At 53.5% G+C, this 24,914-nt stretch overlaps 1 protein-coding gene and 1 non-coding gene across 3 annotated transcripts; one reads left to right on the top strand and one right to left on the bottom strand.

The window, feature by feature from the left end:
• Positions 1 to 1,603: 1,603 nt before the first annotated feature.
• LOC123455651 lies at positions 1,604 to 1,710 on the bottom strand. Its single transcript, XR_006634040.1, has one exon. It is a non-coding gene; the product is annotated as a U6 spliceosomal RNA (small nuclear RNA).
• Positions 1,711 to 3,460: 1,750 nt separating this feature from the next.
• Positions 3,461 to 24,713, top strand: Slc38a3 (solute carrier family 38 member 3). Of its 2 annotated transcripts, none has more exons than XM_045136907.1 (16): positions 3,461 to 3,548; positions 13,798 to 13,955; positions 14,051 to 14,129; positions 14,321 to 14,436; positions 15,069 to 15,142; positions 15,229 to 15,321; positions 15,734 to 15,815; positions 17,004 to 17,086; positions 17,179 to 17,237; positions 17,416 to 17,577; positions 17,670 to 17,749; positions 18,415 to 18,515; positions 18,781 to 18,905; positions 19,008 to 19,152; positions 23,624 to 23,727; positions 23,829 to 24,713. In XM_045136907.1, the coding sequence occupies exons 2-16, from the start codon at positions 13,855 to 13,857 to the stop codon at positions 23,931 to 23,933; spliced, it is 1,509 nt and encodes a 502-aa protein (XP_044992842.1). In that variant the 5' UTR covers positions 3,461 to 3,548; positions 13,798 to 13,854; the 3' UTR covers positions 23,934 to 24,713. The 2 variants fall into 2 exon arrangements, with proteins under 2 accessions (XP_044992842.1, XP_004664325.1); XM_004664268.2 differs by lacking the exon at positions 3,461 to 3,548 and adding an exon at positions 13,407 to 13,532.
• Positions 24,714 to 24,914: the final 201 nt, after the last annotated feature.

A 24,914-nucleotide genomic window follows, 5' to 3' on the forward strand; every position in this document is an offset into this window, starting at 1 on the left:
AGGCCCCCGAGGCACCAAGGGGGCGACATGGTGAGAAGAGTCTGCTTTACTGGAAGGTGGAGTTTTCGTGACTTGAGAGGGTGAGTGAGAGCAAGAATTTTGATACCATCATGGAAGGAGGGTTTGCAAGAGCCCGGGATCCCAAATTCATTTTCTTTCTTCCTTTCCCCCCCGCCCCCCTGGTTTTTCAAGGTAGGGTTTCACTCTAGCTCAGGCTGCTCAGGCTGACCTGGAATTTACTATGTAGTCTCAGGCTAGCCTCAAACTCTCGGCCATCCTCTCCCTCTGCCTCCCTCCTGAGTGCTAGGATTAAAGGCATGCGCCACCGCACCTGGTTGGGATCCCAAATTCTGATCCAAGGGTCTGGCATGTGTTTGAGATGTGGAAATAGGGGGCTGGAAGCAGTGGGGGGGGGGCAGGTCACTGGTCTGCCTTCCTGCTGGTCCACACCCAGCTCCAAGCTCCTTCCTAGAAATTGTCCCCCTCTCCCCCAGTTGTGGGGATGGCATGGATGGACATTCTCTCTGGTCTCTCTAGGAGAAGGTAGCTCTCAAAGCCCCATCCTGGCTGCCCAGCTGTGGGGCCACACTGCAGGTTGGGCTGGGAGATTCGGCAGGTGGTGGGAAAGGCCTCAGCACTGTGTTTGCCCTGGCGGGGGCCCAGGCCCAGCAACAACAAACAGTCGTTCCTCCCCCAGCCCGGCCATGACTGACTGGCTTGGCCCAGGGACCCCACGTCATACCAGCCTCTGGTCCTCCTCCACACAGCAGCCCAGCTCAGCCCGTCCCTGCACTTGCCAATCTGGACTGAGGACCCCAGTGCTCACCCACTAAGTGACCTTGAGACCACTGCCCGGGGCCCTCACGAACTGACAATTGGAACCACTTCCCCTTTGCACATGGCTCTTGGGAATCAGCATTCGAGGTATCTCTGTCTCATGCCATTTTAGGGATTTTTTTAAATTAAATTTTTTTTGTTTATTATTTTTATTTATTTATTTGAGGGTGACAGACAAAAAGGCAGAGAGAGAGAGAGAGAGAGAGAGAGAATGGGCTCACTAGGAGCTTCCAGTCACTACAAATGAACCCTCGTGCATCTGGCTTATGTGGGTCCTGGGGAATCAAGCCTCGAACCAGGGTCCTTAGGCTCCACAGGCAAGCGCTTAACGGCTAAGCCATCTCTCCAGCCCCAAATTTTTTAAATTTATTTTAGAGAGTGAGAGAGAGAGAGAGAGAGAGAGAATGGGCTCACCAAGGCCTTAAGCCACTGTAACGAACTCCAGAAGCATGTGCCACCTTGTACATCTGGCTTACATGGGTCCTGGGGAATCGGACTGAGGTCCTTTGGCTTTGCAGGCAAACACCTTAACCACTAAGCCATCTCTTGAGACAGAGTCTTCCTATAGTCCAGGTTGGCCTGAAACTCTTCATTTTCCTATCAGCCTCCCAAAGGCTAAAACTATAGGTATATGCAACTCAATATTGGGTGTATGCTACCCAACCCAGATTCTTATGCCATTTTGGAGGTGAGTGTTTAATGTCTCTTCATGACATGGTACACTCTGGTGTGTCAACTATGCCAGCCTCAGCTTAGGAGGTAAAGCTAGTCCCTTCCTATTATCTCGAATCGACCTGTCATTCTTGCGCAGGGCTCATGCTAATCTTCTCCGTATAGTTCCAATTTTAGTTAATGTGCTGCCAAAGCAAGCACTCGTCCTGATCTTCTAACTGCCAAAAAGGCATAAAGTGGGTGGCCTGAGGTTTCTAAGATCATCACCCCAATGACTTTTTTTTTCCTTAGCCCTCCCAGATCCCTGGCTCTTCTATCCAGAACTTAGCCTCTTATCCATGCTTATAGCTTACCCCCTGTGCTCTGGCTGGGGGAAGGGGTAGATAACCATTCATGACACACAGGGAAACTGAGGCACACTAGGGCTTGGTTGTGGTGGTTCTGTGAGTCAGCAGGAGTCCTGGTTTGGAGAGTCCTGACTCTCAGCCTGGGGCAGGGCAAGGGTGAGGCCTGGTTTCTGAAGGCATTCCCTCCCAGTCCCAGGAAGGGTGATTGATATGACAGAGAAATCCAGCTTGCATAGGACCGGCAGAGGCCATGGGATTAATCGGATCAGAGCCAGTGGCTGAGAAGCAAGAGGCGCAGCTGTTCTGGGAGACACCCCCCCCACACACACACACCTTTCACTTAAAGATCAACACCTCCTCCAGGACCCGACTGTCTGAATTTGGGATCTTATACCACCCTCCTTTGAGCACCAAAGCCCTCCATGAGAAGCGGGCAGGGGTGAAATTGGAGTCTCTAGCCCAGAATGAGGCTCTCTTAAAGTCCTTTCCCCAGAGCACCAAGTCCCGCCCCCTACTTCCTATGGGCAGGCTGACAGTAATCTCGCGGACTTCAGAAATAAGGAATGGGGGCATGGTCAGGGAGGCCCAGAAAATATGCAAAGCAGTTTTCCCTTCTCTTCCCTCCTGTCCTAGCTGTCCCCTTTCCTGCCTGCTCCAGACACAAGGTTACTGAGATGAAGACAGAATCGATGCAGAAAGCTCTTTCCTCTCCCACCTCAGTCCGGCCAAGGGCTAGGAAGGATAATACAGTCAGAAGAGGCACTTTGGGGGCTGAAGAGATGGCTTAGGGTTTAAGGTGTTCACCTGTGAAGCCTAAAGACCCAGGTTTGATTCCCCGGTACCCAGTTAAGCCAGATGTGTCTGGAGTTCATCTGAAGTGGCTGGAGAGCCTAGCGCACCCATTCTCTATCTGCCTCTTTCTCTCTCTCAAGTAAACACATAAAATTAATTTTATAAGAAGAAGAAGGAGGAGGAGGAGGAGGAGGAGGAGGAGGAGGAGGAGGAGACGACGACGACGACGTGGTGGCACTTTCAGCACTTGGGAGGCAGAGGTAGGAGGATCGCTGAGAGTCGAAGGCCACCCTGATACTACATAGTGAATTCCAGGTCAGCCCGGGTCAGAGAGCGAGACCCTACCTGGAAAAACCAAAATAAACAAATGAATAAATATAAATAAATAAGGCACTCTTTTTTGGCTAAGTAAAATCTGAAAGTCCTCCTCCATTCAAAGCACGATCCCCTGAAGATAGTTTTTGCCTTATTTCCACTTCTTTTGGCTGAAGATGCCCTGGGTGGGGGGGCCGGTTCAGAGAGCTAAGGACCGAGGGCGCATTTCAGGGGTTTATGGGCAGCCAGAATCCTCAATGGGGAAAAAAAAAAATCTGCTTTGCCCTTGAAGCATCGGTCCCCGGGACCCCATAAGACTCAAGTGAGGGCTGATGTCCCGCCTAGGGGCTCCCCCGGGTTGCCCCTTGGAGCCCAGCCGGCGGGGACTCCGGCCCCGCCCCGGAGCAGCCCCGCCTCCCGCAGGCCGCCGGGGATTGGCGGGCCGGGGGCGGGCCGGGGGCGTGGCCGGGCGCCTTTCATCCCCAGCCCGTGCAGTTCCTCCCGCAGCCTTGTGCTCAGCCTGGAGCAGATCGGACCGCACGGGTTGCAGAGGAGCGCCGAGAGCGTGCCTACCACGAGGCCCAGGTACTTGCTGGGGGCGTCGACCTTACCAGTCTCGGGTGGGCCGATCCCTACTATGCCCTCTCCAGTCTATAGTGGGGCTCTGGGGCAATCTCTGCTGGTACCCAGAGACCTGGGAAGGCGCCCTAGGCTCCCACGAGTGTGTGTGTGTGTGTGTGGGGGGGGTCCTGCATGCTCCCAGGGCACAGGTCTGTCTCCTCCTTGCTGATCCACACCCAGCTGCAAACTTGCGCCAGAGTCCCGGGAAGGGGCAGCTCTTCCACTCGGGACTTGTTGGCAGGACCAAGCTGGACAACTGGGGGGTTGGGGGTGGGAATCCGCAGCCCCTGAGGTTGGGGATCACAGGACCACTAGTTGGGACCTCATCAGCTTCTTTGAGACTGGACTCTGGCTAAAGAGGTACCCAGAGCAGTCCCTGCCTGACAGACAGAGCAGCCGCCTGGCACGCCAGGGAATACTGGTATATTTATCCCTGTCTCGTTGGGCAGGGTTGGAGGGCAGATCGGGCCGGGACGCCTGAGGGGCAGCGGGGTACATGCTGGCCCCAGAGCCGGTGCCATTTGCTGCGGGGCCAGCGGGCACGGTCTACCCAGGGCTCATGTGGCTCTCTGGCCTCTGAGGGCCTGGAACAGTGGGGTGCTCCTGTCCACCTGCTGACCGAGCCAGCAGGAGTGTAAGATCCAGCCAGCCCGGCGGCACAGGCGCCAATTGAAGGAACCAAGACTCGGGCTTGTATGAGCCCGCCCCCTGTCCCATCCATTGGCCACAGCGAATGCGTGCGTTTGTTTATATTCTTGGAGGGGGGCCAAAGGTGGGACCTCTGGGGACCTGCCCCCCCCACCAGTAACCTGAGCCCCATTCCAGGTCTAGGCTCCCCACAAGGCTGAGGAAGTCAAGTTAAAGGCCCTTGCACCCTGGGGGAGGGCATCATAGAGGACACCTATTCCCCTGTACCCCGTTCTTTCAGCCCACCTACCCAGTTTTTCCCTTCATACCTACTTCCTCCCCTGCCCTGTTCCTTGGAGAGACCCCTGGTACATGGACTGGGCTAGGGACTTATTTCCTTCTAGAAGGGAAATCAGTCTCTTGGATCACTATGTGTGCGTGTGCCGCGTTTGGGGGGGTGGTGGTAGAAATCTAAGGATAGTTCTGTTTGAAAGTGGGGAGTCCCCTGCATGTGGAACCTTTCTCTAGGAAACCCCATGGTAGGATGGCTCAGGAGGGCAGGAGGCCAGGCCTGCCACATCTCAGTGAGGCTGGAATGACCGCGATCAGGAATGGCAGTCTCTGATTTCTTGGGGTTGGGTGGGGGAGCTGTGTCTTGGGGGAAGATGGAGTAATTTGTCTCAGGGTTTCCTTCTGCCTGGGCCTGTGGAGCCCATCGTGTCACTGGCCCCTCAAGTTATTCTGTGGAGCGCTTGTTTCAAACCCATTCATTGCACTCCCCAGTCCCGGGCTCCAGATGCCACTGCCTTAGCTAGTAGTAGCCTTAGAGCACTGGGCCTGTGAAGGAACTGTTAAGGCAGGCGGATCATGAACTTTGTGCTGGGCCTGGGAAAGCTTTGAAGTAAGTGCACTCTGGAAGTCTGGGCTGGGTGTGGGGTCAGGCGCTAAGTTTGCAAGGGAGGAGGTCTATCAAGGAAATGCAGGTTGGGCATTTGTATGTAAAGAGAGCTGGGGTGGCTGCTGGCTGGGGCCCCATGGGAGGTGTTCATCATGGAAGACCTTGCCTGGGCCGAAGCCCCACCTGGAGTATGTATGATGGGCTGAGGGGGCTTGTGGAGTGTTTTGAATCCATTTCATTCATTCATATGTCCATGTATTTATTAACAGCTAGAGAAACAGACAGACAGGGAGGGAAAGAGAATATGGGCGTGCCAGGGCCTCCAGCCACTGCGAACGAACTCTGATACATGTGCCACTTTCTTTCCTCTGGCTTTACATGCGTACTGCGGAATCAAACCCAGGTTGATGGCTTTGTAGACAAGTGCCTTAACTGCTGAGCCAGCTCTCTCTCAACAGCATTTTTTTTTTGAGATAAGGTCTCTCTCTAGCCCAAGCTGGCCAGGAATTCACTATGTAGTCTCAGACTGGCCATGAATTCATAGCGATCCTCCTACCTCCTCCTACCTCTGCTTCCAGAGTGCTGGGATTAAAGGCGTGTGCCACTATGCCCGGCCTAAATTTATTATTTTTAGATTTTTGTTTGTTTATTTATTTGAGAGCGACAGACAGAGAGAAAGATAGGGGGGACAGAGAGAGAATGGGTGTGCCAGACTCGTGCGCCCCCTTGTATAACATGGGTCCTGGGGAATCGAGCCTGGAACCGGGGTCCTTAGGCTTCCAAGGCAAGCGCTTAACCGCTAAGCCATCTCTCCAGCCCCCTCAACAGCATTTCTTGAACACTACTATGTGCCCTCTAAGACGCTGTGGGGGGTGGAAGAGTACTGAAGAGGCAGGTCTTTGACTCTGGTTGATAGGAGCTACACGAGAGGGCAGGACGGTGTTCCAGATCAGGCAGCCCTTCTAGGGGGGCAAAGGGAAAGACCAGCTTCTGGGGCAGGAGGGGCTTTCCTGCCAGTGGCCTGGGCTTGCTTGGTTTTGAATTTCCGCTCTGCGGGCCACGTCCTGTACACAGCCTCTCAGCCAGCACGTCTGCACACGTGTGTGGCCACTGACAATGGGAGTTCACGCTAGACGAACATCCAGCGTCAGGTAGATAAAGCTTCAGTTGCTGCCCCTTGGCTCTCTCGGGGCCTTCCAGCTGTGCCAGGTCTTCTGACCCTTGTGGGCTTGGCGCCACCCTCTAGGTGACATTGCACCTGGCAGGTGGGGCATAACCTGATCATGTGGACTTCTTATGGAGTCCTCCTGGGAGCAGTCCACTGGGTCTGCCTCCCCTCCTCGATGACTTTTTAACTCCCCTTTCCCTTTTTATTTACTTGTATTTTTATTTATTTACTTAAGAGCAACAGACAGAAGGAAAGAGGAGAGAGAAAATGGTGTGCCAGGGCTTCCACTGCAAATGAAGTCCAGATGCATGCGCCACCTTATGCATCTGGCTTACGTGGGTCCTGGGGAATCGAGCCTCGAACCAGGGTCCTTAGGCTTCACAGGCAAGCGCTTAACCGCTAAGCCATTTCTTGAGCCCCCTCTTACCCTTTTTGTTCCTTCTGGGTCTCTGTCTTTCTTTGGCTGTCTCTTGCCATCAGCTCTTTTTCCATTTTCATTTCTGGTTGGGAATCTCTGTTTTTCACCTTTCTGATCATCTGTCTTCCTGTCTGTCTAGCCTCCTGGCTACATTAGATTTTTGACCGAGTATATGTTTTTTCTTGAACTCCCCCACCACCAGGGCCTGTATCTCTCCTTCCTCCCTCCCTCTGCCTCTCTCTGTCTTTTCTTGACCTTGGATATCTCCCCTCCTCCAGGCTGACCTTGCCTTCAGTCCCCCCATCAGGGTCTACAAAGAGCCCTGAACTGCCTGAGGCCTGTGTTCCAGTTTTCTTTGGGGCCAGAAGTCCGGCTGTCCAAATATTTGGCCGCCTCCAGGGGATTCCGGGTCAGCAGGGAGGAAGATGGGTTCGCTGGCGCAGGGTCTCCCCTGCTCCTAGGGGGCCACAGTCACGTGATGTCCTGTCCTTTGCCTCAGCTGGACCTCTGGCTGCACGTCCTCCTCAGCAGGCTGGCAATGGGGGGGGGGGGAGAGGGGGCTATTGCTAGCTCTGACCAACTTGAGCCAAGAGGTTCTGGCTATAGCCTTCCTTGGAGACGGCCTGAGCAAGGATGGTCCAGGACTGGGTGGGAAATGAGACCAAGGTGACCTGTAAGCATCTGTTGGGTGTCTAGGAAATTGTACCCCCGTCACAGGAAAGTCTACCTTCCTGCCCCAGCTGGGCTTCTCAGATCCTCCTAGACACTTCCGGATGCCCAGAACACAGAGACACAAACCACAGATCCCATGGCCAAGGACTTGAAGGAGGGGGGTGAGACGTTGGGGTGGTCAGTGCTCTGGGCTGTTACATTTTCCTGTCTGTGCCCCCTCATGCACAACAGCCTGTCAGGACCATCCCCATGCTGGCCCCTTGTTGCATTGTGTTGATGATGAGAGAGTGGGCATATGGAAGACTGGGATGTTCTAGGATCAGAGTTGTTGGGGCTGGATAGATGGCTCAGCGCTTAAGGTGTGTGCCTGCAAAGCCTAAGGACCTGGGTTTGATTCCCCAGTACCCATACGAAGCCAGGTGCACAAGGTGGCACATGCATCTGGAGTTTGTTTGCAGTGGCTGGAGGCCCTGGCATGCCCATTTTCTCTCTGTCCCTCTCTGCTTGTAAATAAACAAGCTGTTTCTTGGTGTGGGGTGTTTGAGGTAGGGTTTCGCTCTAGCCCAGGCTGGCCTGGAATTCACTATGTAGTCTCAGGGTGGCCTTGAACTCACTGCAGTTCTTCCACCTCTGCCTGTCGAGTGCTGGGATTAAAGGCGTGCACCACCATGCCCAGCTAAGAAAAAGTTTTAGTTTGTTTGTTTTTTGAGGTAGGGTCTCACTCTGGTCCAGTCTGACCTGGAATTAACTATGTAATCTCAGGGTGGCCTCGAACTCACGGTGATCCTCCTACCTTTGCCTCCCGAGTGCTGAGATTAAAGGCGTGCGCCACCATGCCCAGCTTAAAATATTTTTTTAGTGGAGTCGAGGCCTTGGAAGAAGCAAAGGGTATTTTAGTATTCTCCCTGTTCTAACAGCCTCCCACTTGCCCTAGCTCTGTTTCCCACCTCATCGTCAGCAGCTTGCACACCCCCTGTCCAGCGTTAAGGACATACAATTCAAACATACCGGTTGTGTCCCGACTGCCTGCAAACGTCCACTGTGTCCTAGGAAAGTGTATCTTCCCATAGAAGCATGTAAGCAGAGAGGTAGCTTGTCCAGATGGGTGCCAGGCTGGGAGAGGTACCCTGTCACAATAGGGACTGAGCTGGGGGTGGGGACAGTCCTCATCTGGGAGCCCCCAAGAATAACCACAGTGACCTTTCAAGCCAGGCAGCAGCTTCTTCTTGGACTGAGGCCAGGGCTGCCCAAGCCCAGCTATAGCAGTAAACGCATGGTATCTGCACCGCCATCAGAACACGTGGCTGTGGGCCTGAGGGAAGGATGTGTATATCTCTGTGTAGACAGCCCACCCTGCAAACCCACTTATGTCCCTGAGCACTGGGGCATCGGGGAACAGAGCTCAGAGTCCTGGGGACTCCAAGAACTTGATCCCTAGACGGAGACCTGTGCTTCCCAAAGCGGCTGACGCAAGCTGCCAGCCGCCAGCCCATTCTGGCCTGGATTCCTGGGCCTAGAAGTCTTTAATTAGCCAAACTCAACACCTGCTGAAGTGTGCCTGATGAATTCTCACTGTGTGATGCCCGCGTGGGCAGGCACTACCATCCTGCAGATCCTGCCCCGCCTCCGCCCTTATCTCTCAGCAGAGGAAATGGCCCCAGTGGCCCAGGTCAGTGATTCAGTGCCCAGGCCCACATTGCACCCATGAGGGGTGCCATTCTAATGACCTGCCCAAGGTCTCAATGATCTCCCTGCCCTAAGGTTTGATTTTTCTTCATATATAAACACACACACACACACACACACACACACACACACACACGTATATATCTGTTTGTTTTTCAAGGTAGGATTTCACTCTAGCCCAGACTGACCTGGAAGTCACTATGTAGTCTCAGGGTAGCCTTGAACTCTTGGCAATCCTCCTACCTCTGCCTCCCGAATACTGGGATTAAAGGCGTGTGCCACCATACCCGGCTTTTAAATATATTTTTATTTATTTATTTGAGTGAGAAAGAGAGAGGCAGAGAAAAAGAACAGGCACTCCAGGCTTTTCTTTTTAAACACATTTTTATTTATTTGAGAGAGGGAAAGAGAGGGCCAGATAGAAAGAATGGGCCTCCAGCCGTTGCAAACGAACTCCAGATGCATGCGCTACCTTGTTCATCTGGTTTACGTGGGTCCGGGGGAATTGAACCTGGGTCCTTTGCCTTTGCAGACAAGTGCCTTAACTGCTAAGCCATTTCTCCAGTCCAGGTTTGAATTTTCTATGAGTAGCCATGGCTTGCTCTGGAGGTGAAGTGTCAGAGAGTCTCCTTACTCTGACCTCAACTTTGGACAAGCATCACAGGACCCCTAGATATTATTAGTGAGATCCTGGCTTGGGATATTCTATCCATGGCCATACAGTGGGGCCAGCCTAGGCTGGGCCTTAGTCCCAGGGACCTAGTCTAGACCTTCACTACACTTGGTCAGGTTCTGCTGGCAACTTTATTCAGGGGTCTCTCCTGAATTTGCCCTCATTCCCACAAAGGAATCTGGGGTCAAGCGTGGTGCCACAAACCTTTGATCCCAGCACACTGGGAGGCAGAGGTAGGAGGATCTTTGTATGTTCAAGACCACCCTCAGACTACATAGTGAACTCCAGGTCAGCCTGGGCTAGAGTGAGACCTTACCTCAAAAAAATGATTTAAAAAAATGGGGGCTGGAGGGATGGCTTAGCAGTTATGGCACTTGCCTACAAAGCCAAAGAGGACCCAGGATCGATTCCCCAGGACCCATGTTAGCCAGATGCACAAGGTAGCACATACATCTGGAGTTTCTTTGCAATGGCTAGATGTCCTGGTGTGCGCATTCTCTCTCTCCTCTCTGTCGAGTAAATAAATAAATAAGGGCTAGAGAGATGGCTTAGCGCTTAAGTGCTTGCCTGTGAAGCCTAAGGACCTCGGTTCAAGGCTCAATTCCCCAGGACCCACATTAGCCAGATGCACAAGGGGACACATGCGTCTGGAGTTCGTTTGCAGAGGCTGAATGCCCTGGCACGCCCATTCTCTCTCTCTCTCTCTCTCTCTGCCTCTTCTTCTCTCTGTCTGTTGCTGTCAAATAAATAAATAAATGGAATCTGGGAGGCAATAGGATTGAGCTGTCTTAAAGTGGTAGTCTTAGGAAATAGTCAAGATCTCCCATACAAAGCTAGAGCTAAAACAAAAACAAAAAAAAAAACAAAACAAAAGCCAGGCATGCCGGGCGTGATGGCGCATGCCTTTAATCCCAGCACTCGGGAGGCAGAGGTAGGAGAATCGCCGTGAGTTCAAGGCCACCCTGAGACTACAGAGTTAATTCCAGGTGAGCCTGGACCAGAGTGAGACCCTACCTCGAAAAAAAAAAAAAAAAAAAAGCCAGGCATGGTGGTGCACACCTTTAATCCCAGCACTCAGGAGGCAGAGGTAGGAGGATTGCCCATGAGTTCGAGACCACCCTGAGACTAGAGTGAATTTCAGGTCAGTCTGGGCTAGAGCAAGACCCTACCTCAAAAAAATTAAAAAAAAAAAAAAAAAAAAAAAAGGCCAGAGCTAATTCTCACTCTGGTCCCCAGCCCTCAAAACCCATGCCCATGGGCTGGAGGGGTGGCTTAGCAGTTAAGGTATTTGCCTGCAAAGCCAAAGGACCCAGGTTCAATCCCCCAGGACCCACATTAGCCAGATGCACAAGGAGATGCATGTGTCTGGAGTTCATTTGCAATGGCTGGAGGCCCTGGCGTGCCCATTCTTTCTCTCCCTCTGTCTCTTTCTCTGTCAAATAAATAAATAAAATACTTTAAAAAAAATCATGCCCTTGACTGAAGCACAACCCTTGACCCATCCTTGAAGTCTCTGCCAGGCTTGTCTGTGACCACTGGACCTTCTTTCTTCTTTTCCACACTCACCACCGCTTAGACCTCCCCCCCACCTTCGCCTCTGCCCGTGCCGTGCTCCTTGTCTGAGGCCCTGTTCCTTGTTCCAAACTCCTTCCGGGAGTTTAGGTCTGGCTATATTACTTCCTGCAACCTGGAACTCACTATGTAGTCTCAGGATGGCCTTGGATTTGCAAATCCTCCTACCTCTGCCTCCAACATGCTTGGCCAACCTTTTTTTTTTTTTTTGCATTGAGACACTGAAGATGGACCCTAGGACCTTGCGCATGTTAGAAAAGAAGCCTACTACTTAAGTACATCCCTAGCCCCCTGTTTCTTCCCCACCACGGCCACCTTTGTTGAGTCCTGGCAAGATGTGTGTGGTTCGCACGGTTTGTCATAGCAGGGAGATATAGGGTGGAGTTTGGGGGGTATGAACTCAATGGAAGGTTACCCCTTCCAGACCGAAGGTCGCTTGAGGACGAGTATTCCACATCCTTCCTGGGATCTTAGGCTGGCCTGAGACCCAGGAATGACTGCTTGTGAATGAGTAATAGCCAGTCGTTCAGGCCCCAAAGGCCTCAGCCCACATCCTGCAGGGGGGGACAGAAACTTCAGACCCCTCCCACGTCCATGCCATGCATCGTGGTCTCCCTGGACACAGTCCCTGGCCGCTAGGTGTCCTGATGGGACACTTCAGGCAGAACAGAACAGGGCTCCTGCACACACTGGCCCGGGCAAGCCTTGGTGGGGGGGGGGCAGTAAGGCCGAAAAGGTTGCTTTGCCTGGGCTGCTGACTCAGCACGCTCTGAGGGCCTGTCGCGGCTTGCCTGGGGTAGGGGCCAAGCAAGAGCAACCCGCTGAGTTCCAGGGGGTGTTTTGGAGGGACTCTGGAGACCTGGCACTGGCGCCTCACACCCAGGTGAGGTCCATAGAATGGCACTGATGGCAAGGCTCACAAAGGGGCATGGGGTCAGGCTAGCCTAGGCAAGAGGGCTCGACAAGAGAGGTCAGTGTCATTCATGGTCTGTGACTCAATCAACACCAGCAGAGGAAGATGTGGTGTCCAGCGTGCGGACTGAAAGGCTGCTCGGCATCTGAGCTGTCCCGGAACACTGAGGAAGGATCCTCTGATGGATGGAATGAGATGGTTACCCTCAGGGCACCAGGGCCAGAAGCCCAGCCCTGACTGCCTGTCAGCCCAGGCCTAAGTGCTGAATTCTGAATTCCCAAGAGCTCCTGACTATGAAGCAGACCTGAGATCACCGAGGGCTGGAATGGGGAAAGGGGCTTCGGTGGAGGGTCCGGGGTACCCAGACAGAGGAAGCAACACGCCTCGAGCCCAGGCTTTAGCTGTCCTGCCTGGCAGACTTGCCCCTCCCTAGTCCCCACTCCAGCTCAGCTGGCCACTGTGGCCTTCTAGATGTCCCAGCAGAGTCTGGATTCACTTTGCCCAGACACCTTCTGGGCACGAGTAGTCAACTGCTGGCCCCAGTGATAGGAGAAGGGTCAGTGAGTTGTCTGGGCAGTGAGCAGTAGGGAGGGAGAAAACTGGATCTTTCTCAGCCCAACTGAGCCAAGTCCAGACAGAGAAAGAGAGAGAGAGAGAGAGAGAGAGAGAGAGAGAGAGAGAGAGAGAGAGAGAGGAGGCACCCAGTGGTGGCCTACGCTCCCCTTCAGCTGGCCAAGCCCTACGCTCCCATGCCAGGGCTGGGGAAGTAAAGACTCTTTAGAAGGGTGACTTGGATGATAAGTGCCGAGGATCGGGAGCTCCCTGGCAGGCAGTGATACTTGGAGAACATCACCCCGAGGCCACGGCAGTGTGGAGGGTGACAACTGGGTGGCCCAGAGAACTGGGCCCTGAAATAACCCATTTCTTGGAAGGGCCCCTCAGGGCCTTTCACCACAGTCAGGCTGGAAGGGCCCAGGTGTCCAACCCCAGCACCGCCTCAAGCCTCTTGGCTCTGGGAGGGGGCACCCTCTGTGCCTGCTGTCCTCAGCGCCAGCTCCCAGTCCACAGAGGGCTCTTTGTTCTGGCTGCCAGCAGAGCCCGCCGGGCGGCTGGGAACGGGGCCCACAGCCCTCACCCTCTCCTAAGGCCTCCAGCCATAGGGTAGTGCCATTCTAGATTGGCCAGGAGGACCCTTGGCTCATAGGACCAGTTCGGGAAACTGTGTCCCCAGGACTAATGTAGGGTCACGGCCCGGGACTCAGCGTCTGGGTGTCTGGCGTGACTGGGCTTCGAACTTCCCATTGCTCAGATAACTTCACAGGTGGGAAACTGAGGCCCCTGGCAGCTCGCCTGGGCTGGTGTATCTGGAAGATTCACTAGATGACGCGTTCCCATCAGCATGTCCTGGGAAGTCGGGCCCCACTCCACATCCCAAAGGCGAATCGCAAGGAAGCAGCAGGTCCCGGGAGGCTGCATGTACCTGTCAGTTCTCAGTGATCCTCCCGGAGATGTCCTGTGGCCGCTGCCCCGCACAGGAGGCGAAGCCACGAAGCCAGGGATAACCAGAGGGACGGTTTGCTCTGCAGACGCCTGACTGCGTTGGTGTGAGAACAGTAGTCCCAGTGGCAGGCGGTTCCGGAGACATGGAGGCGTCCCTGCAGACAGAGATGGTAGAGCTGGTGCCCAACGGCAAACACCTGGAGGGGCTTCTTCCAGTGGGCATGCCTATGGCAGACAGCCAGAGGTAAGTACAAGAGGGACCTCAGGACGGAGCTGGGCAGAGGCGCGGAGCACAGGGCAGGAGGGAGGTAAGTCGTGGCCTCTGGCCTCTTCCTACAGGGTCGAGGACCCCCGACACTGCGTGGAGGGCAGGGGCTTCCTACAGAAAAGCTCCAGCAAGGAGCCACACTTTACCGACGTGAGCTGGACAGCCCGAGGGGCTTTAGGGGGACTGTGAGGAGGGGCCGGGGGAAGCTTGGGTACAGTGATGAGCTGATCTGGAGCAGCGGTGTGGTGGGAAGTCGAGGGACAGTAAAGGGGAGTGCCACGATGTCCTGCTTCTTGCTGCTGCTGACTCCCCCATTTCCCACCCTACTCCGGTGCTTGCAGTTCGAGGGGAAAACATCCTTCGGCATGTCAGTGTTCAACCTCAGCAACGCCATCATGGGCAGTGGCATCCTGGGACTGGCCTATGCCATGGCCAACACTGGCATCATCCTTTTCCTGTGAGTGCCTCAGCAAACACAGCCCCAAACAGCTAACTGCCAGCCATGACCTCCCAGGACCTGCCAGTTCTCTGTCCAGTGGGTGGGCACCTCTTACCCTTAAACCCAACCCACCACTGCAAACACTCCCAGAGTCAGCCAAGTATACCTCCGTGCCCAGCAAACCCACAGGGCTCAGCCTTACAGACCGAAGTCTGTTCTACCACGTTTACACGGGATGGCCAGGTCTTGTGTGGGCAAACGTGTCCTTGGCTTGGGGAGGGGGGGTCTCTGCTCTGCTCTGCTGCCTGAATGGAAACGTGTGTGTCCCAATGACTCAAGGAGGGGAGCTGGGCGTGGTGGCGCATGCCTTTAATCCCAGCACTTGGGAGGCAGAGGTAGGTGGATCGCTGCGAGTTCGAGGCCACCCTGAGACTACAGAATAAATAATTCCAGGTCAGCCTGGGCTAGAGTGAGACCCTACCTCAAAAAAAAAAAGAAAGAAATAAAGAACAAGAGGTGCTCAGGAGACATTCCGAGCCCAGGGGACCCCATTCTGAGTCATGTTCAACCTTGGGTCAACTCATTCCCTGTCTCCCTCATCTCCCTGCCAGGAAATCTCCCTCTCACTTCTTTCCCTCCATCTTCCCCAGGTTCCTACTGACGGCTGTGGCCCTGCTCTCTAGCTACTCCATCCACTTACTCCTCAAGTCCTCAGGGATAGTGGGTGAGCTTCCTGCTGGCTTCCCAAGAGATGGGGATGAGGCAAGCCTGGGGAAGCACCCCTAACTGTCCCACTCCGTGTTTCTGCAGGCATCCGTGCCTATGAGCAGTTGGGTTACCGTGCCTTTGGGACCCCAGGAAAGCTCGCCGCGGCCCTGGCCATCACCCTGCAGAACATTGGAGGTAAGGCTGATGGTGGGGCGGTAAGGCTGCCCGAAGTTTCCAGTATACAGGTGTCCATCTTGGGAATCCATGTCTTTGGAGTCCCAGGACTTTGGCTTTTTAGTTTAGTTTAGTTTTTGTTTTTCAAGGTAGGGTCTCACTCTAGCTCAGCTGTCCTGGAATTCACTATGTAGTCTCAGGGTGGCCTCAAACTCACCAGGGATCATCCTACCTCTGCCTTCCGAGTGCTGGGATTAAAGGCGTGCGCCACTGCGCCCGGCCTGTCCCCAGGACTCTGAGCTCTGCTTCTCTCTCCCCTGTCCCCACCCCAGTGCTCAGGGACACAAGTGGACTTGTAGGGGTGAGCTCCCTAAACAGACACACATACTGTCCTATCAATCCCACAGCCACACCTGTCCCTCCTCTCCCCTAGCCATGTCCAGCTACCTGTACATCATCAAGTCTGAGCTGCCTCTTGTCATACAGACCTTCCTGAATCTGGAGGAGAAGACCTCGTGAGCAGGGGGAAGGGGTGGCGGTGGTGGTGAGGGGGTGTCTCCCTGGGGCCCTGCCTGGGCTGCTGAGGGAGATGAGACAGAGCCGAAGTGTGTCTGATAAAGAGCAGAACGGCAGGCAGAACAGCATTCCTTTCCTGTTCGCTTGTGGAGCGCCAGGGAAGAACCCCCAGGAGGGGACCCTTAGGGCTGGGACTAGGGACACAGAGTGAGGCTGAGAAAACTGGGCCCTGCTTTGGCCCAGGACCCCTTCTGTGAGCCTCAGGCTTAGCTCTAAGCACCTGCTATTCCTGACCATGGGGTCACTCCCTCCCCCTTCCTAACCAAGAGATTAAGCCCACAGCACGGGCGGGGGGGGGGGGTTGCCCAGCACTGGCTGGACATCAACCTTGCTTTGTATTTGGGGGCTGGGGGTGGGGAGAAGAGATGGCTAGTCCCTATGTGCAGGTGAGCAAAGGAGTTGTGTGCTGAGAACAGTCCTGAGAGGTGGGAAAGACTTGGGATTCTGCTCCTGGGGCCCCAGAGACCTTTTGCAAGGAGTTTGTCTTTGGATTTGCCCTAGAAGAATGTTTCTGGCTTTTCTCCCCTAATTTATGCTCCATGTCTATTTCTAGGGGAAAGGAGGGGGCAGGATGATGCAAAATTCAGGTTCTCCTGGAGGAATCACAAGGGACACAAGTTATTGGCAAGTCCCTTAGACCCCCCCCATGGAAAATAGAGCCCCTCCTTGAGCCAGGTCCCTTTAACCCACCCACCTGTGGCCCAGAGCTGTGTATGCTGAGAAAAATGGCAACAGTGACTATCCAGCATTAAGAGTTACTAGCATATAGGTTAACATCGCCCAGGAGCATAACGGCGTGCCCATTTTGCAGATGAGCTCAGGGAGGCTTAGAGCTATGGTGATATATTCTTTGGATGACGGGCGTGTTGGCGCACGCCTTTAATCCCAGCACTTGGGAGGCAGAGGTAGGAGGATCACCGTGAGTTCGAGGCCACCCTGAGACTACATGGTGAATTTCAGGTCAGCCTGAGCTAGAGTGAGACCCTACCTCGAAAAAAAAAAAAAAAAAAACTGCTTTGGAAGTCACTCTGTCGCATCACTGATGTTGTCCCCAAATGGGGGAGACAGGTGCTCTCACCCTGGGCTAAGGGGGCTCTGATCTTTGCTGCCCAATCCCATTCCTGCAGGGACTGGTACATGAATGGCAACTACCTGGTGATCCTGGTGTCTGTCACCGTCATTCTGCCCCTGGCACTGATGCGGCAGCTTGGTGGGTGTGGCAGGGTCGGGCCATGGAGGGGACATTGGAGGGGACCTTGGAGGCTCCAGGCTCATGGACAACCCCCCACCCCTCCTTTGCAGGCTACCTAGGCTACTCCAGTGGCTTCTCTCTTAGTTGTATGGTGTTCTTCCTAATTGCAGTGAGTCACCCTCTATGTTGGTCAGGAAGGGGCAGTGCCCAGGGGAGTCCTCTGTCAGAGGGAGGGGAGCCTGGGTTACAAGGCAAGCTCCTTTAATCTGGGTCTAAATATAGCTTTAGTGAATCATTGCAGGTTGCCTAGCCTGGCTGTGATATACTCTCATCCCTCCCTGCCCCAGGTCATTTACAAGAAATTCCAAGTGCCCTGCCCGCTGCCAACCAACTTGGTCAACGTCACGGGCAACTTTAGCCACGTGGAGATGGAGGACAAGGCACAGCTGCAGGGAGAAACTGAGGCTGCAGCCCTCTGTAGCCCAAACTATTTCACACTCAACTCGCAGGTTCCAACGGGCTAGATGAGGCCAGGGAGGGGGCTGGTGTGCAGTGAGGAGGGGAGGGCTGGCTGGCTTGACGCGGTCTCATGTGTCCCCAGACAGCGTACACCATCCCCATCATGGCCTTCGCCTTCGTCTGCCACCCAGAGGTGCTGCCCATCTATACAGAGCTCAAGGAGTAGGTTTCTGGGGCGGGGAGAGGGAAGGGGACTGCCTTGAGTTGGTTTGGGGAGAATGGATGTATTGGTGATGGGGGGAGGGAGATGACAAGACCCGGGTGACGTGATGAAAGCTCTCCTTGGAATCCGGGCATGCTGGCGCACGCCTTTAATCCCAGCACTCGGGAGGCAGAGGTAGGAGGATTGCTGTGAGTTCGAGGCCACCCTGAGACTCCATACTGAATTCCAGGTCAGCCTGAGCTAGAGTGAGACCTTCCCCCTCCCCCCAATAAAAAGGGTTGGAGAGATGGCTTAGTGGTTAAGACACAGTGCCTGTGAAGCCCAGGGACCCAGGTTTGATTCTCCAGGTCCCACGTCAGCCAGATGCACAAGGTGGCACATGCGTCTGGAGCTCGTTAGCAGTGGCAGGAAGCCCTGGCATGCCCACTCTCTCACTCTCACTCTCTAATAAATAAATAAAAATAAATATTCAAAAAAGAAGAAGAAAAGAAAGAAAGCTCTTGTTGGCTACCACTGGGGTGTGGGGGGGTGGGGGTATTAGGAACAAGGAGACTCCTTCACTACTGAGTAGGTGATTGTGGTTCCAGAGAGACTCTCAGGCACGCAGGGAATGGCTCAGTGTGACCCAGTTTGTCACCAAGCTTCCTCCGCCACTGCCTCCTAGCCCCTCCAAGAGGAAGATGCAGCACATCTCCAACCTGTCCATCGCTGTCATGTACGTGATGTACTTCCTGGCTGCCCTCTTCGGCTACCTCACTTTCTACGGTATGCTACGGCTGCATCAGCGGGGATGTGGGGGGTGGGGGTGGGGGAGGAAGCCGGACTGGGCGGCGGGGGCACAGTGCCCTGCATACGATAGGCACTCACTGGGTGTGTGTGTGTGTGTGTGTGTGTGTGTGATGCCCTGACTGTGTCCTACAGCTGTGGAGGTGAGTCTGAGTGCCACTCCCCACAGCGACAGGGTGCACCGGGGCAGCTCAGAGCCCGGCGCGCCCCCTGGCCCGCTGACCACCCTCCCTGCCTGCCATAGACAGGGTAGAGTCGGAGTTGCTGCACACCTACAGCAGGGTGGACCCGTTTGACGTGCTCATCTTGTGCGTGCGCGTGGCCGTGCTGACAGCCGTCACCCTCACGGTCCCAATCGTTCTGTTCCCGGTGAGCCAGAGGGCGGGTGGCGGGCCCGCCGGAGGGTGGGGCCTGCGGAGCCCCCCAGACTGATGGCTGATGGCGTCTCTCGCCCTCCGCCGCCGCCCCCAGGTGCGCCGCGCCATCCAGCAGATACTCTTCCAGAACCAGGAGTTCAATTGGCTGCGGCACGTCATCATCGCCATTGGACTGCTCACTGGCATCAACCTACTGGTTATTTTTGCCCCCAACATTTTGGGCATCTTTGGGATCATTGGTGAGTCTTTTTCTTTTTCTTTTAGCCCTGGTGTGCAAATAGTTGATTTTGGCACACACACACACACACACACACACACCCCACAGGAGAATCTCACTTTTGCAAATCCCGGCAGATTCGTGAGCTGAAACCTTCCTTTTTAAGCAATGGCTATCGCCATATGGGCAGTTTGCCTACCCGTTTGAGCTCTTCTCCTTGAGACTATTGCAGTCTTTTATTTTTATTTTTTATTTTTTCGATGTAGGATCTTACTCTGGTGCAGGCTAACCTGGAATTAACTATGTAGGCAGTCTATTTTTTAATTGATTAATTAATTTATTTATTTATTGGAGAGAGAGAATGGGCACGCCAGGGCCTCTAGCCACTGCAAACGAACTCCAGACACGTGCGCCTCCTTGTGCATCTGGCTTACGTGGGTCCTGGGGAGTCGAACCTGGTCCTTAGGCTTTGCTGGCAAATGCCTTAAGTGTTAAGCCATCTCCCCAGCCCCTGCGGTCTACTTTTAAAAAATATTTTATTTTTGTTTATTTATTAGAGAGAGAATGGGCATGCCAGGGCCTCTAGCCACTGTAAATGAACTCCAGACACGTGCGCTACCATGTGTAGTTGGTTTACATAGGTCTGGAGAATCGAACCTGGGTTCAATTATGCTTCACAGACAAGCGTCTTAACTGCTAAGCCATCTCTCCAGCCCGTTTTTTTGTTGTTGTTGTTGTTGTTTTTGTTTTTTTAGGGGGTTATTGCTGTTCTGGTTTTGGTTTTTCAAGGTAGAGTCTCACTTTGGTCCAGGCTGACCTGGAATTCACTCTTGTAGTCTCAGGGTGTCGTCAAACTCATGGCGATCCTACCTCTGCCTCCCAAGTGCTGGGATTAAAAGCGTGCACCACAACACCCAGCTTGTGTTTTGTTTTTCAAGGTAGGGTCTCACTCTAGCCCAGGCTGACCTAGAATTCACTATGTAGTCTCAGGCTGACGTCCAACTCACAGTGATCCTCCTACCTCTGTCTCCTGAGTGCTGGGATTAAAAGCATGAGACACCATGCCTGGCTGCAATCTATTTCAGAACCAATGAGTCAGTCGTCCTTGCTAGAGGACAGAGGTGGGCCTGTGCAAAGGATCTCATTGGGCTGGGCATGATGGTGTATTCCTGTCGTCCCACTCTCAGGAGGATGAGGCAGAAGAACCACTTGAGCCCAGAAGTTCAAGGCCAGAGTGGGCAGAAGGAATGAAGGATGGAGGGAGGAAAGGAAAAGAAAGGAAAGGAAAAGGAGGGGAGTGAGGAAAAAGAGGAGCTGGGACGTAGCTCAGTTGGTAGAGTACTTTCCTAGTACACATGAAACCCTAGGTTTGCTCCCCAGCACCATATAAACCAGCCATGGTGGCACACAGCAACAATCCCAGCACTCAAGAGGTGGAGGCAGGAGGATCAGAAATTCAAAGTCCACCAGGCGTAGTGGAGCACGCCTTTAATCGCAGCACTCGGGAAGCAGAGGTAGGAGAATCGCTGTGAGTTCCTGGCCACCCTGAGACTACATAGTGAATTCCAGGTCAGCCTGGGCTGGAGTGAGACCCTACCTCAAAAAAAAAAAAAAAAAAAAAAAAAAAAAAGCTTGGGTGGGGGATGGGCTCAGTGTGTTAAGTGTTTATCATGAAATAATGAGAACCTGAGTTTGGAACCCCAGTACCCACATAAAAGCCTGGCCCAGTGGTGTGTGCCTGGAATCCCAATGCTGGGGAGGTGGAGGTAGAAGGATCCTTGGGGCTTGCTGGCTAGCGAGTCTTAGCTGAATGTGAACTTAGGTTCAGTGAGACACCTTATCTCAAAGGTGAAAAGCAAGGCTGGAGAGATGGCTTAGCGGTTAAGTGCTTGCCTGTGAAGCCTAAGGACCCCATTTCGAGGCTTGACTCCCCAGACCCATGTAAGCCTGATGCACAAGGTGGCGCACATGTCTGGAGTTTGTTTGTAGTGGCTGGAGGCCCTGGAACTCCCATTCTCTATCTGCCTCTTTCTCTCCCTGTCTGTCGCTCTCAAATAAATAAAAATAAACAAAAAATTTAAACAAAGGTGAAGAGCAATTGAGGAAGACGCCTGATGTTAAACTCTGGCCTCCACATATATATGCACATGCACCCACACACATGATGTGAATCACATCCACACACCACACACGTGACCAGAGAAAGAGAGAGGGGGAGAGGATCTCATTGTATTTTAGCCTCATTTTGCATCTGAAGTCCAGAAGGATTAAAGGAGCCACAGCTGGTGAGTGTGGAAAGTCTTGATTCAGCCACAGGAGTATCAGACTCTAGACCCACAGACCCCTCCCAGCTGGGATGCTGAGCTGGAAGATTAGATAATGCCGGGATATCTTTGGGGTAACCTGACTTGGAACTGACTCCCTGATCCTTCTTCAGGGTCTGACCACACAGACCTAGGTGTTGAGGATCAGGTTTATGGGCAAGAGTCTGACTTCTGTAGGTTGAAAATCCACTTGAGGGAAACTGGTGTAGGAAAATTATGTTTGGGGCTAGCTGGGTTGCATAGTGAGACCTTGTCTCAAAAGACCAAAAAGGCCGGGTGTGGTGGCACATGCCTTTAATCCCAGCACATGGGAGGCAGAGGTAGGAGGATTGCTGCGAGTTTGAGGCCACCCTGAGACTACATAATGAATTTCAGGTCAGCCTAGGTTATAGCAAAACCCTACCTCGAAAAACAAAACAAAAGAATAACTTCGTGTTAGCCATGTCTCTGGCACTGTTAACAAAATACTTGAGATAGTTAACTTATAAAGAGAAAAGGTTTATTATGGCTCACGCTCTTTTGGGCGTTCTAGTTCATGATTGGTTGATCTCAATGTTTTGGGCCTGAAGTGAGAAATTATACTAAGGTAGGATAGTATGCCAGAAGAAATTGCTCACTTTTTTTTTTTTTTAGTCTCAGGTGACCTTGAACTCTTGGCAATCCTCCTACCACTGCCTCTCAAGTGCTGGGATTAAAGGTGTGTGCCACCACGCCTGGCACTTTTTTTTTTTAAGCTAGAAACTAAAAGAGGAAAAGAAATGCTACAATCGCCCTTAAGAGCAGACTCGAGTGGCCCAAGGACCTCCCTCAAGACCCCACCTCCCAGTGGTTCCATCAGTACCAACCTGGGGACCTCAAGGTCCTTCAACACTTGATCCTTCCTAGGGTGTCCCAACATTGATCCTTTCAGGAATAGTCAAGATCCAAACTAGGGCTGGGCATGGTGGCACACTCCTTTGATCCCTGCACTCAAGAGGCACAGGTAGGAGGATTGCTGTGAGTTCAAGGCCAGTCTGAGAATTCTAGGCCAGCTGGGGCTAGAGTAAGACCCTGCCTCCAAAGGGTTGGGGAACTGGAGAGACGCGTGCACCCCCTTGTGCATCTGGCTAACGTGGGACCTGGGGAATCAAGCCTCAAACCAGGATCCTTAGGCTTCACAGGCAAGCGCTTAACTGCTAAGATCCCCAGCCCTTTTACAGTTATTTTTAACCCCAACTCTAATTTTTGTATATTTGTATTTGGTTATTATGTCTGTTTAGTCTATTTTAGCCTAATACAATCCTTCCTTCTTTGCTTTCAATAATATTGATTATTTTAGCCTCATTAAAAAAAAAAAAAAACTGGAGAGATGGCTCAGCAGTTCAAGGTACTTGCTTGCAAAGCCTGGTGGCCTGTGTTTGATTCTCCAATATTCACATAAAGCCAGGTGCACAAAGTGGCACACATGATGTGGATTTGTTTACAGTAGGCCATTTGCAGTGGCATCAGGCCCTGATGCACCCATTCACATTCTCTCTCTCCTTGAAAATAAGTAAATAAAAATATTTTAAATTAATTAAAAAAAAAAAAAAAGATCCAAGCCAGGGCATGATGGCGCACGCCTTTATTTCCCAAGACTCAAGAGCTAGGAGGATCCTTATGAGTTTCAGGTCAGCCTGACACTACATAGTAAATTCCAGGTCAGCTTGGGCTAGAGTGAGACCTCACAAGATCCAAACTGTAACAAGCTATGTTGAAAAACCCAGTATCGATGCTAGGCGTGGTGGCGCATGCCTTTAATCCCAGCACTGCTCGGGAGGCAGAGGTAAGAAGATCGCTGTGAGTTCCAGGCCACCCTGAGACTGCATAGTTAATTCCAGGTCAGCCTGAGCCAGAGTGAGATCCTACCTCGAAAAACCAAAAAGAAAAAGAAAAACCCAGTATCCTTAAGGCTCCATCATAACTATGCTTTCCTCGTTGCTAGCTTCGTTCGCTGACAGTCTTCTGATGCAGCAAACAGCATCCCTCTTCCCTCCTGGGTAGAGAACAAAGGGCAAGGCTGGTGGGCTCCCCGCGGGGTCAGGTAGTGCTCTCAAGGACAGTGAAGCCCAAGGAGGAACGTTGGATGTCACTGGACAGCCTCCCCCAAACCCCCGAGAGCCAACAGTTGCTTTGCCCCGCCCTCTTCAGGTGCCACGTCCGCCCCATGCCTCATCTTCATCTTCCCTGCCATCTTCTACTTTCGAATCGTGCCCACTGAGAAGGAGCCTGCAAGATCCACTCCCAAAATCCTGGTTCGAGAGGCCTGGAGGCTGGAGGGGGCGCGGGGTGGGGACAGGGCCCGAGGTCACTAACCCGACCTCAGCCCTGACCGTTTTCCCTCCTGACCTCACAGGCCCTTTGCTTCGCCGCGGCCGGCTTCTTGCTCATGACCATGAGTCTGAGCTTCATCATTATGGACTGGGTCTCAGGGACGAGCCATCACGGAGGAAACCACTAGAATGAGCCCCCCACCCCCATTCTGTTCTGTTCTGTTCATCCTTGCACCCCTGCCCTGGCTCTCCAGCCCTTGTTCCCATCCAGGGGCCCCAGTTGGGGTGGGGGTGTGTGGAGAAAGATACCCGGTAAACACTATGGCATTTGGCTCCACCCAGATCCTTTCCTTTGGAAGGTTTTTGTTAAAGAGCCAAGGCCCTTGGGCCACCACCACCTGCTGGGCTCCAGCGCTGCGGAGACTTCCTGAGCTGGGAACAGGGTGGGGCCCTTGCCTCAGATCTCACCATCCTCCTCACACAGCTGCACATTCTGAAGCCAGGCAGTTTCCTCCTGAGGGTCACACAGCCTGTTGGGGCACTCAGAGCTGGAACCCAAGGGGACTCGTCTTCCCTCAACACACTTGATCCGTGCCTCCCTCCCCGCCCCCGCCAGCCCCGGCCTTTTAATCCCTTTCAGACACTTGGGTCCAAATCCTTGAATCCTCTCATCTTCTTCCATCTCTCCATAAGAAGAGACCCTAGTCGACCCCATAGCTGGGGCCAGCGGGTTCTGCTGAGGATGGGGTTAGCGGACACCCCAAGGGACCCTTCGCCATGGCCCTTTACCAGTCCTGGGGAGGCTGGGACTCCCCCACCCCAAGTCTGGGCCATAGCTTACATTCCACTACTGGAAGAAGAGAGACTGTGACCCAGAGTGCCCTACCCCTGGGAGCCAGAGACCCCAGGGGTCATACTGGGACAGGGCTGGGAGCCTGGCAGCCCCCTTTTATAAATAATATACGCAAGACCAGCTGTGGTGTCTGTTCTTCGTTCCCGTGGCCCCCGGACTTCTGGAAAGTGGGGTACGGTTCAGGACACGGATGGTCCCGGAAGCCCCTCCCGTCTGCCTGCTTGCATGAAGATGGGCACAGAGCAAGATCCCACACCCACCCCACCTCCTCATCCCAAGCCAACCAGTGGCACGCAGACCCAGCTCTGGGCCTGGG

Source organism: Jaculus jaculus, chromosome 17, assembly GCF_020740685.1.
Source record: "Jaculus jaculus isolate mJacJac1 chromosome 17, mJacJac1.mat.Y.cur, whole genome shotgun sequence".
NCBI classification, from domain to species: Eukaryota; Metazoa; Chordata; class Mammalia; order Rodentia; family Dipodidae; genus Jaculus; species Jaculus jaculus.